This window comes from Hyla sarda, chromosome 4 (genome assembly GCF_029499605.1).
Source record: "Hyla sarda isolate aHylSar1 chromosome 4, aHylSar1.hap1, whole genome shotgun sequence".
Taxonomy (NCBI): Eukaryota; Metazoa; Chordata; class Amphibia; order Anura; family Hylidae; genus Hyla; species Hyla sarda.
Window position 1 is genome coordinate 94,201,482 of NC_079192.1, and position 12,028 is coordinate 94,213,509.

At 43.3% G+C, this 12,028-nt stretch overlaps 1 protein-coding gene across 2 annotated transcripts in view; it reads right to left on the reverse strand.

The window, feature by feature from the left end:
• ADAMTS7 (ADAM metallopeptidase with thrombospondin type 1 motif 7) overlaps positions 1-12,028 on the reverse strand; it is a 96,451-nt gene that overhangs the window by 34,615 nt on the left and 49,808 nt on the right. For both annotated transcript variants that reach the window (XM_056571576.1, XM_056571575.1), the window contains exons 12-19: positions 10,044-10,213; positions 9,041-9,174; positions 8,559-8,679; positions 6,387-6,631; positions 5,247-5,388; positions 4,709-4,835; positions 4,316-4,529; positions 2,770-4,200 (exon numbers count right to left, since the gene is read on the reverse strand). In XM_056571576.1, the coding sequence (XP_056427551.1) occupies positions 2,770-4,200; positions 4,316-4,529; positions 4,709-4,835; positions 5,247-5,388; positions 6,387-6,631; positions 8,559-8,679; positions 9,041-9,174; positions 10,044-10,213 (2,584 nt within the window). The remainder of the gene's footprint in view (positions 1-2,769; positions 4,201-4,315; positions 4,530-4,708; positions 4,836-5,246; positions 5,389-6,386; positions 6,632-8,558; positions 8,680-9,040; positions 9,175-10,043; positions 10,214-12,028) is intronic.

Here is a 12,028-nt window from a genome sequence, read left to right on the forward strand (position 1 = left end):
CCACTAGCGCGCTCCTCGCCAATCCCTCTCTGGCACAGAGGATCCACCTCCTGCCAGCCGGCATCGTGACAGTAGATCCGGCCATGGATCCCGCTGAAGATCCTACACTGGTCGCCCAGCTAGCCCTAAAGATCGCCCAACGAGATCAACAGCTGGCATACTTGACCTCCGAGGCACTGCGTATTCAGTCACAGATACAGCAGCTGCAGATACAGCAACAGCTACAGCTGCAACTACCATCTCCTCCGCCGGCTCCTGCAACTCCTCCGCAGCAACCGGCCGTTCCTAACCCCTGCTTGTCCCTGCCGGACAAATTTGGCGTAAAGATCGCCCAACGAGATCAACAGCTGGCATACTTGATCTCCGAGACACAGCGTCTTCAGTCACAGTTACAGCAGCTGCTGCCGCAGATACAGCAACTTCAGTCACAGCAGCTGCTGCCGCAGATACAGCAACTTCAGTCACAGCTACAGCTGCAACAACCATCTCCTCCGCCGGCTCCTGCAACTCCTCCGCAGCAACCGGCCGTTCTTAACCCCTGCTTGTCCCTGCCGGACAAGTTTGATGGGGACCGCAATGATTCTGCCACAGTCACAGTCCAGTCCTTCTTCGCTGAGGTCCGTGGTGTCTTCGAGGAGCCTGCCCGAGCTTCTTCTGCCGAGATTGCCCTGCTGAACCTGGAACAGGGTGTTTCTTCCATTGGCGAGTACGCCATTCAGTTCCGTGCTCTTGCTTACGAGTTGTCCTGGAATAGTGAGGTTCTCTGCGCGACCTTTAAAAAAGGCCTATCCAGCAACATTAAAGATGTTCTGGCCGCACGAGAGACTCCTGCTGACCTACATGAACTCATTCATCTTGCCACTCGCATTGACATGCGTTCTTCCGGATGGCGTCTGGAGCTCCGCCTGGATATGGACTTTGTTCGCACGAAGCGTTTTTTCTCCCCGGCTCCTCTCTCCTCTGGTCCTCTGCAATCCGTTCCTGTGCTTCCCGCCGCGGAGGCTATGCAAGTTGACCGGTCTCGCTTGACACCTCAAGAGAGGACACGACGCCGCATGGAGAATCTTTGCCTGTACTATGCCGGTACCGAACACTTCCTGAAGGATTGTCCTATCCGTCCTCCCCGCCTGGAAAGACGTACGCTGACTCCGCACAAAGGTGACACAGTTCTTGATGTCAACTCTGCTTCTCCACGCCTTACTGTGCCTGTGCGGATATCTGCCTCTACCTTCTCCTTCTCTACTATGGTCTCCTTGGATTCCGGATCTGCAGGAAAATTTTTTTTGGCCTCTCTTATCAACAGGTTCTACGTCCCTGTGACCAGTCTCGCCAGACCCCTCTACATCTATTGTATTAACAATAAAAGATTGGACTGTCTCATGCGTTTCCGCACAGAACCCCTCCTAATGTGCATCGGACCTCATCACGGAAAAATTGACTTTTTTTTCCTCAGGTTCTTTGGCCCCAAGAAGAGGGGGAGACCCAAGGGGGGGGGTACTGTTACGCCGAGCGCTCCGGGTCCCCGTTCCTCCCCGGAGCGCTCGCCTCATCCTCGTTGCTGCAGCGCCCCGGTCAGATCCACTGACCGGGTGCGCTGCGGTACCGCCTCCAGCCGGGATGCGATTCGCGATGCGGGTGGCGCCCGCTCGCGATGCGCACCCCGGTCCCCGTACCTGACTCGCTCTCCGTCGGTCCTGTCCCGGCGCGCGCGGCCCCGCTCCCTAGGGCGCGCGCGCGCCGGGTCTCTGCAATTTAAAGGGCCAGTGCACCAATGTTGGTGCCTGGCCCAATCTTCCCAATTACCAATTAGTGTGATCACCTGTGTACTTCCCTATATTACCTCACTTCCCCTGCACTCCCTTGCCGGATCTTGTTGCCTTAGTGCCTAGTGAAAGCGTTCCCTTGTCTGTTCCTAGCCCGTGTTCCTGACCTCCTGCCGTTGCCCCTGACTACGATCCTTGCTGCCTGCCTCGACCTTCTGCTACGTCCGACCTTGCTTCTGCCTACTCCCTTGTACCTCGCCTATCTTCAGTATCTTCAGCAGTCAGAGAGGTGAGCCGTTGCTAGTGGATACGACCTGGTCACTACCGCCGCAGCAAGACCATCCCGCTTTGCGGCGGGCTCTGGTGAAAACCTGTAGTGGCTTAGAACCGGTCCACTAGCGCGCTCCTCGCCAATCCCTCTCTGGCACAGAGGATCCACCTCCTGCCAGCCGGCATCGTGACAAGGAGGGGGTTTGTTACAGTGTGTCACCCCAGTAGTAAGGAGATTACATGAGGAGGAGATTTGTTACAGTGTGTCACCTGAGTAGTAAGGTGATTACATGAGGAGATTTGATACAATGTGTCACCACAGTAGTAAGGAGATTACATGAGGAGGGGGATTGTTACAGTGTGTCACCCCAGTAGTAAGGAGATTACATGAGGAGGAGATTTGTTACAGTGTGTCACCCCAGTAGTAAGGAGATTACTTGAAGAGGGACCCGGTTTGTTACAGTGTGTCACGCCAGTAGTAAGAAAATTACATAAGTAAGGCAGGGCTTGTCAAAGGGTGGAGCCAATGAGCGGAGTCAAGGGACGGCATAATTAGCTTTTGCCTAGAGTGGCAAAACTCCTTGCACCAGCCAGGTTTCCTTAAATGAACAGATGTATATGTAAAAACAGTGAAACAGGTCTATGTCTTAAGAATAAGTCTGTGTATCTTAGCGCTTTCTTTATAAGGTTTACAATAAGTATTTGTTCTGCTATTCACTAAAATTAATAGTCTTACCTCAGTCCAGTTTCCAACTTCCCAGTGACTTCTCACTAGTTTGTCACCTCCATGAGATAAGGAGAGATTGTAAAGAGGTGTGACAGAATCTCCTGATACTTCCTCCTTGAGATGAGGATAAGTGCTTCCTCCAGGATAATGGTCTGGAATGTGTGTTGTGACAGACATCAGGATGTTTCTCAGGTTTGGGGTTGTCCAAGTGGGTGAAGATGTGGTAACTTGAGGACTGCTATAGGTTATATAGTCATTTGTTTCATGCAAGGTGGACTTTACAGTAAGTACAGGATCAACAGAAGTTGACATTGGAGCAGTCGATGAGAAATCCTCAGCCTCCAGTAAAGTAGTTAATATCCCATTCAGCAAAAAATTATTCAGTGAATTGCTTCTCTCTTGTTTAGATGGTAGATCTGTTTCAGATGATTCAAGATCCTCTAATGTTTGGTCTGTAAATGTTTCCAACTGATTGGGTGTGACTGGATTTTCAGAACTTTTGTAAGCTGGGTCTGGTAAAGAAGTAGAAGAAAATGGTGCTTCATTTTGTGTGGTATCTAAAACCGAAAAGTAAGAAGAGGTATAAGGTGACAGGAATGATGTAACTATTTCTGGTGCACCTGTAGGCTGTTGTGTAACAAGATGAGGTAGAGTTGGATGTATGTTGCTTGGCAATCCTTTAACCATGGTCAGGGTTAAAGCTGAGGTTTCGTCTGGCATGTCAGCTGTTGGTATTATGTGATCTGGATATCTTGAATCACTGATGGTATGTCTTTCCTGTATGTCACTGGATGATGGGGTGTATTGGTCCATTAAGAAGGATTGTTTTGTAGTTGTAGGTGATTCTTCAGGGGCACTGACATCAGTTTGGTCTTCTACTGATATAACAGGGTTTTCTGAAGTCCTCCAACTCTCACTAGAAATTGTGGTGAGATATGGATTATGTTTTGACTGAATATTTTCAGTACCCTGCTTTTCGTTTCCTATTCCCAGATAAGAAGGATGTGTTGGGAGGTACTCTGGCTCTAATTCTTCCCCTCCATTAAAATTATTGTCTTCTACATGTTCATATGTCAAATCCTCATGAAAATTTATAAAGTTGTAATCATAATAGAAGTCATCAACAAATGTCCTTCCAACTTTTCCCTGACTGCCATCTCCGGCACTGGAAAAGTCTCCTTCAGAGATAGAGTTGTCTTCCAATGAATGCTGGTTGCCATTAGAAGATCTTGGAAGACCTGGGAATATTTTGTTCAAAATCTCTTTGCTGAACCCTCCACTTCCAGACAAGTCAAATGGGTTCAAACCAGGAAAACATAATGGCATCACACATACTCGCTTGCTGATAGGACGCTCTAAAGGATTACAGGTGCCACCTTCGATATCATTATCACAATACACATCTCGATACTGGAACCCATCTCCACACGAGACAGAGCACTAGGTCACAAAAAAACAAAATGGAAATAACATAAATACTTTTTTTTTATAAGTCACCATTTTGACTGATCCCTCTATTTTGTTGCTGTTTGAACATTTTTCCTTCCTGACTAACCTGACTCCAGTTTCCATGGTGCCAGACAGCAGGGCAAGGTTCACGGTGGTTGCAGGTAATACTGGGTTCAGGTTTAGGAAGGTGCTGGCAGTCTGACGGTAGCAATGCACGTTGTTCATCCAGTCCCACTCGCTGAATACATAAAACTGTTCTCTTCTGTACACCTCCCATCCCACACGTGATAGAGCACTGCTGCCACTCTCCCACCCACCATCTGTGAAAATACATGTATGGCTTGCATGATTAAAATGAGCTGTTAGCTCATAAAAAATTAATTAAAAAAAAGACTATTATTATTTGTAAAGGATCATAAAGAAGTAACTGAATGGATCAGAATCTAGTGCAATATGTATTTGTTTAAAAAAGCAAGAGCTAAACGGAGGTCTAGGTCACCTTGGAGGACAAGGATCCTCATTGCAGTTCCTCTGTCTGTCATCCGGTCGTGTTAGTGAATCACAATACCTTTCTTCCACAAGACCGGCAACTTTTTCAACACAGTGAACTAGCTGTCTTTGTACCCCTAAAATAAAAATATAAAATTAAAAACTTATGCATTTATTTCTGTAAGACCAATGATATGCTCCAAGTAATGGACACTATACATTTCTTGCAAGTGCTCATATGCTTGTCCCTGCTGCAGCTCCATACAAATTATAGGCAGCCATTATATTCTAAATGTAGACGTAAATAGGACCCTTCTGTACTTTTATATGTTTCCAATTTCATACAAAAACATACAGAAGCCATGAGGGCAATATCACCATAATACATTGTGGTAAGTAGGCACCACATGGCAGTACACAACTTTGCTATATGGAGCCACCGGGACTGTGTGGTGCTATACAGTTTCTTAAGGGGATCAAAAATTATGGAAGGAAAAAAAGGTCATAAACGCTATAGGAATATAAGCTTTCACCGCTAATCCTCTTACCAGTGCCACAAGTGGCAGAGCATTCAGACCATGCGCCATATCTCCATGAGAAATCTGGTGGTTGAATCTCATTGCTGCCATCTAGATCCCTCCTGATGGTATACTGGTACCGGACTCCAGGATTCTTCTCCTGGAACAGGAGCTAAAATCACAAAAGAATACTTTGGTTTGTCTATGAAATTCATGATTGTTTATAGTTTTTATGGGAGTTTCTGTATATTGTTAAATGTCTGGAGATATCATGACTGTACCCATACCTGTCAGATCCAACAACATTTTTTTTTTTTTTAATATATCACTCAGTATCTAATCCTGACCATGTAGATTAAATTTTTATGAGTCTAGCACCTTTATGAATTTTTTTATTCCACTTTTAATTTAGCTCACTAGTCTGAATTCCTCTCAAAGGGAGGGGTGTGGCCTCACTGTGCAGGTCTCCGCCCCCTCCCTCAGTATGCTGTCTGCTCACATCTCCCCTAGCATTAGCAAAACTACAACTCCCAGCTTGTCCTCACTGACAGTATAGGGATACAAGCTGACAGTGGGAGGATTTTTCCTCCAGCTGTGAGCCCTGTACTCACAGCTGTCAATCAAGGAAGTGTGTCCATGACATAGGTGATGATGCATGGACACAGCAGGACTAGTATGTGTCCAAGCAGGCATGAGGGGCAGTTGTTTGACTGGCTTTTTCAGTATGAAATACTGAAAATTTCCTAATGAAAGCGATTGCAAAACCTATTTGTTGTGCATGCTTTACAACATATCAAAAGTTTTTGATCAAAAGCTCTATGCAAATCAAATTTTAAGTGCTACCTGCACCTTATTTCTCCCTATTATCAGCCCATGAGAGGTTGACTATTGTGTTCTTTAATGGGGTGACTGCCCAGAAATCTTAAAAAAGGTATATTCCTAAGATCACTACTGTATCTGCCATATCTCTAGTTTTCAGGCCATCATGTCACATGACACTGATATAAGCAGCCTGTTTTAAAACCTGCCTTTTATAAGTTTATTGCATGCTCAGCGAATCTCTCAGAAGGTAATCCATTAGGGATCAGTATGAAGCCCGACCATTAAGCTGTCTATCCAAATATAAGTATATGATATCAATATGGATATATGTATTGCTGATTATATTACCTGTATCCACACAGGCTCATATGTGGGTCCAGGTGCAGTAAGGTTTTCCAGGTTGCCAGTGCGAGTATAGGTGAAGGTTGTCCCTGCAGCTTGATAATCTCCATTCCACTGAATGGTCCATTTGCCATTTAGGAAATATTTCTCTGGATCTTCACTTCGTAACGCTAAGAAGTTTCCTGCCTCAGCTACTTCCTCAATCTGGATCTCACGAGCACCCGGTGGGATCAGACCAATGTCAACATACCCTGAAAGAAAACCGATGCTATAAAGAACAGATGATGTATGATGATTCCAGGCAGTAATCCTGACTATCCATATTTATGTCCCTCACCTTGTCAATCTGTCTAAAAAATAAACATCAAAGTCTGCTGCACCTAAAAGCACCTACGTATCTTACACTGTGTTGAAGAGTATTTACTCCCTTGGATGTTAAATTTAGTGTTTTTGGTACTGTTTACTGTTGACATAAAAGGTAAAAACAAATACCTACCATGTGATCTATGATCTTTCCTAAACTTGAATGATCCAGCGGAAGGCAGAAAAAACTTTATTAAGATGTGCAATAATCTAACCCTTTTTTAAGGAATCTATTCTTTCTGCTATGGCTGTGTGGTAGAATATCACAAAGCTTCACTGCCTCAAGCTACAGTTCTCTCGTAGATGACAGGTGTTTGTCAAGGATTTACATACATATTACTGAATTCATTTTATAGTCTACACAAGCCTTCAAGGGTCTACAGCAAAGACTAATCCCCACAGTGTAATGGATAAACCAGCAGCCCTTACATACAGGCTGGTGTGTTGTTGGCAGTGCATAATGGTTAAAGGTTTTTCTATGGTCATAAATCTTTTTCTCATCTAACTACAGAAACTGTTCACCTCCAAACTATAGTAGAGGAGTCATATAAGGGCTTTTTCAGCAATGGCTTATTCTTTAATACCCTCAAAGCACTGTGAAGCACTCAACCAATAAATGTTTAATACCGAGTTATACCATGTCAAGTGTGTAACATAATATAGGAACTTTGGGGAACATTTATTATGAAGGAGTTTTGGGTGCAACAAGATTCAATTTTTTTCACTTGTTTCACGCATTTTGCATCTGGCAAATGTTCTTACGTTTTTTAAACACATGGGAAATTTTAACGGAAATGTTAACCACGTGATGTCCCTCACTTTCCCTCTGTGCCTGCAATAAGCTGATTCACTGCTCCATCAGCACACCTCCTCTCTGCCTCTCTTACAGCAGAGAATCTAGGCAGGGAAGGGGGCTTAGGTTAGGTTACTAAGGTGTACATTACTAATCTAGGGCTTAGCGTAAAAGGGCTTTAGCTAACCCCTCTTTTTATTACCCCAGTAACCAATGCCACCAGGGGTACCAGAAAGAGCCAGAAACATAAAATATGTATGGTCTGGGGCTGGATGGTAGCAGGCTGGCATTATTTAGGTTGGGGGGCCAAAATAACTGTCCCTTGCCACCCTTGTAAAGCTAGCCTGCTAATGCTTGTTTTATATCTGGCTGGTTATAATAAATAGGGGGACCCCACAATTTTTTTTATTATAAATAAATGTAAAAAAAAAATGCATGGGGTCCCCCCTATTTTTCATGAACAGCCAGATACAAAACAACTATAAGCTGGATACAGAGCTCTCAGTGGGGAAGGGGGGATGAAAGTAAGCAGCCATCTATACAGATCGCTGTTTACCATTGTTCCCAAAAGAATTATGTAGCAATGCACTGCATCACCACTTGACTCCTTTCTGGCTGGGCAGGAGGCATGCCATATATACCCCCTGTTTAAGTTAAGTTGTGCCCGCAGCTGCATAGCCGCCGGAACAGCTCAGCCATGTGGAGCACAAGGACTCTCGTCAGTAAAGTTAAGTGAGTGTGGGCTCCTGTGCAGTATATAGCGGTGCACTCTGTACTGCCAACAGAGATAAGTAGTGCTGCTATGCATCACTACTTATCCAGTAACAATCAGTGAGCCGGGCATGTGGCACCTGACCCACTGAGTGACACATGTGGTGTGGAGTTTATAGCTAGCATGATACAATGAGCTGTGTCTGGTCCCGGCTGGTGTGGCCTTTGCGCAAGTGTTTGAATTTTGTCAACATCACATGTCATACATGAGGAAAAATGAAATTATTTCTGCTCACTGACGAAAAACTCACCCTGTCCATTACTATCCTCAAATGTTTTCTGCACAGTGTGACACGAAGAAGAGTCCCCATGGCAGACACCGCAGCGATCCTCCACTGCATTTGAGTCAATCTCATGGTCACAGCCAATGTTCTGAAATCAAAGATACACAATGTAAATTAAAATGTGTTATCAAGAAGGAAATATTCAGTTACCACTTACCTAACAAAACTGGTAGATGGGGCATTTCAGGAGTTTTGTATCACAGGTTAACATCATCTTGAAATTTCTTCTCTTTATCAAGTTTGTTTAAGATTTATATTTGAATTACTAATTTGCAACAGAAATGTGATGTATAAGAAATGTATCACTAAATCCCTAATGCTTCTCTATGAGATGTTGATTCAATTTCAATCTAGACAGATATACCTAACTACTACATACAGTAAGTAATAATGAGAAGAGGAAGAGTAGAAATAGTAAAGATGTATGGTGTCTATCACATAATTCATACCTTACAAATGCCATTGATGCACATATCTCGGCTTGTATTCCCTTCATAACATGGTGTTCCATCAATCACTGCATCTCGCAACTTCTCAGCAAAGAACAAAGTATCTGACTGGCAGTGAAGTTCACATGGATTTACTTTAAGGAAAAGGAGATATACATCACCAGGGGCATAAATGGTGGCCTTGGGGCACACAGCAATACGTAAAGCAGACCTAGAAGCAAATACACTATACATATAATTGGGTTCCTGGGAATTTTGATGTGCGCCCCCTGGAGACAGGGGTCTGATTGATATGATTACAACCATTGTACAATGCCACAGAATAAATATGAGTTTGCTGCATCAGAATTTTTACAGTGATTATAAAGTTATTAAGCTTTATTCATTTGAAACAAGAAATCCACTTCAATAAGGGTGCCTGTTGTGATCCCCTAAATCTCCTGGTTCTATTTTATATGCCCTAGTGCACAGCTGAACATTTATTTTAGGGTATGTAGGTATACCATTCCTAGTATATTTGGCGGTTTCTTGGCCTAGGGCAGTGGTCTCCAGACTGTGGACCTTCAGCTGTTGGCTGTCCGGGCATTTTGGGAATGGTAGTTTTTCAACATTTGGAGGTCCACAGTTTAGAGACTATTGGCCTAGGGTCTTACCTAAACAAAAGATGATATGATGTCAAAGTATGTGCAAAGCGGATTTCTGGTGCCACCTTTTGTAACCATTTGTCCCTTCAAAAGTGGCTCTAGAGAGCTGCTTTGCATATTCTTGTCCCCAGAAGAATACGTCTTCATCGACTTTTATGGTGCTATCCTCAAAGAGAAACATTACCCCTAAGGTCCAGTAATGTCATAGTGTAATTTCCTGTGTATGTGTATTGTAATTTCCTCATGTTAAATAATTTAGCCAATAGTATACAATATAAATACACTGTACACAAATAAAGTGCAACTTGTCCTGCATGTACTGCAGAATACAGAATGAAATAGTGTTTATAACTACTTACTTGCCATTAACACTGGACTCCAGATATGCAGCTTTCCTTTGTAAGGAACTGAATCGAACAGGGAGCACTGCATCTGCCTGAAGGAAGGGACTCCTTGGGCACAGGGCAGAACATTGCACACACGGTATCTTTTTCTTTCTCCGAGACAGTATTTCCCTCCATATCTTGGCCTGATGGGCAAAGAAAAACATGAAGTCAATTCCATTAAATTGGCAAATATGCACCCATTCCCTTATGTGATGCTGTTATCCGTGTTGACCTTGTTTATCAGTGCCAACTAGGCCACATTCTGTAATGGCCAACAGCACATACATGCATGTGTGTGTGTGTTTGTTTCATCCCTTAAAACAACCCCGAGCCCTATTTCCAAATCTTGTCTCCATGCCATGCATACTAGACTAGGAAAAAGATTTGGAAACAGGGCTCGGCTTCCAGCTGACTGTCACTCAAGAAAGGATAAGGATAGGAGTGGTAGAGGCAAGGTGTTCCAGGTGTTTCCAGGATATTGGAAAGCACCTCTATTACACTTAATGCAACAGAATAAAAACATTTTTGTACATTATGAAAAAGTAAAGACTGATATCTAAAAGGTACCACATTATTCCATACTGTTACAACTATCTAACAGTGTCAGCAATTTTGAACATGAATTACAGAAGACGGTGTTGCACTCCTCTTTGAGAACACAGATCCTGTTCCAGCGGTCGGGCCCCCCGTGATCAGATACATAATCCCTATCCAGATAAGATAGTTTTCACAGGACAAGCCCTTTAAGTATTTATTATCTGACAAACAACTCCACCTTCAGTTTGTGGCTACACATCTGGCACCACCCTCCTACACATATCAAAGTATCTATAAATTAAAGAACCAGGAACACTTCAGGTCATATGTTTGCGCTGATTCTTCTTAATCTTTTTCATGGCATTCCTTTTATATGTGTAAGCCTCCATTTGGTTCTACTGAACCAAATTTATATCACTATAAAGTTCGTTGGCGATCAAGGTTTGGTTCCAGAGAGCCGCCCATGTTTTGACTAATCTTGAAATGGCCCTGGAGGTGTCCTGTGGGAAGTCCTACACGTTACAGCTAAATATGCTTGTCGATAAAGGAGAATTATGGCAACTGAACAGCTTTTACGTCCCAGTACCAACATGCAACATGTGACACTTTTAAGTTAATGCTGTAAATCTATACAACACATGGCTCTGTTTATAATAGATATACATTTAATCCCGTTCTGTCTATAATTTAGATAAACACAGTTCTTTATAGAGATACAAAACTATGCAAACTGGATTACATGAAATGCTCACTAGAAGAAGCAGATATCACTTAATCTTTGTGAGTATTTGCTAATTTCAGTTCTTGGTGTGGCCCGCACACGTACGCCCTATATCCATTACTTCCCTAGTGTGTATATTACATAGATACCCAGATATGAGGCCTTTGATCATTCTCCAGCCACTTAATCAGTTCTCACTTTTTACTAGTATAATCGGCAGAACACAGACTCTCTCATTCCTTCGCACTAATTACTCTAATGATACCCGTCTGATGGAACCCACATTCACCCAAACAATAGCAGCTTTCAAGGCACAACTTGGCGCATTCATGAAAGATGGTGTAATTCAATAATAGAGCACAGTGTCGTTTTGACAGCAAGCAGCCGGATACAATTATAGCACTTGATACCGAAAAGCTGTAGCAACTTCAGGCATTCTTCATGACATTTCCAGTGTTGGGTGACGTAAAACACAATTATTTACCTCATAACTTGTCAACCATATGTACAATACCATGTTCACAGATAAACTCACCATCTAGTTTATGTGCTTTATTTAGATAACAGTGGATATGTTTCCTCACTCTCTGATCTAAGAGATTTACAGCCCCAGATCCCAAGTATATGAGGCCTATTTACAAGAAACATTAGTGAAACTGGGCACAGAAAAAAATTGTTTAAGGGCAGAATGATGTAGTGT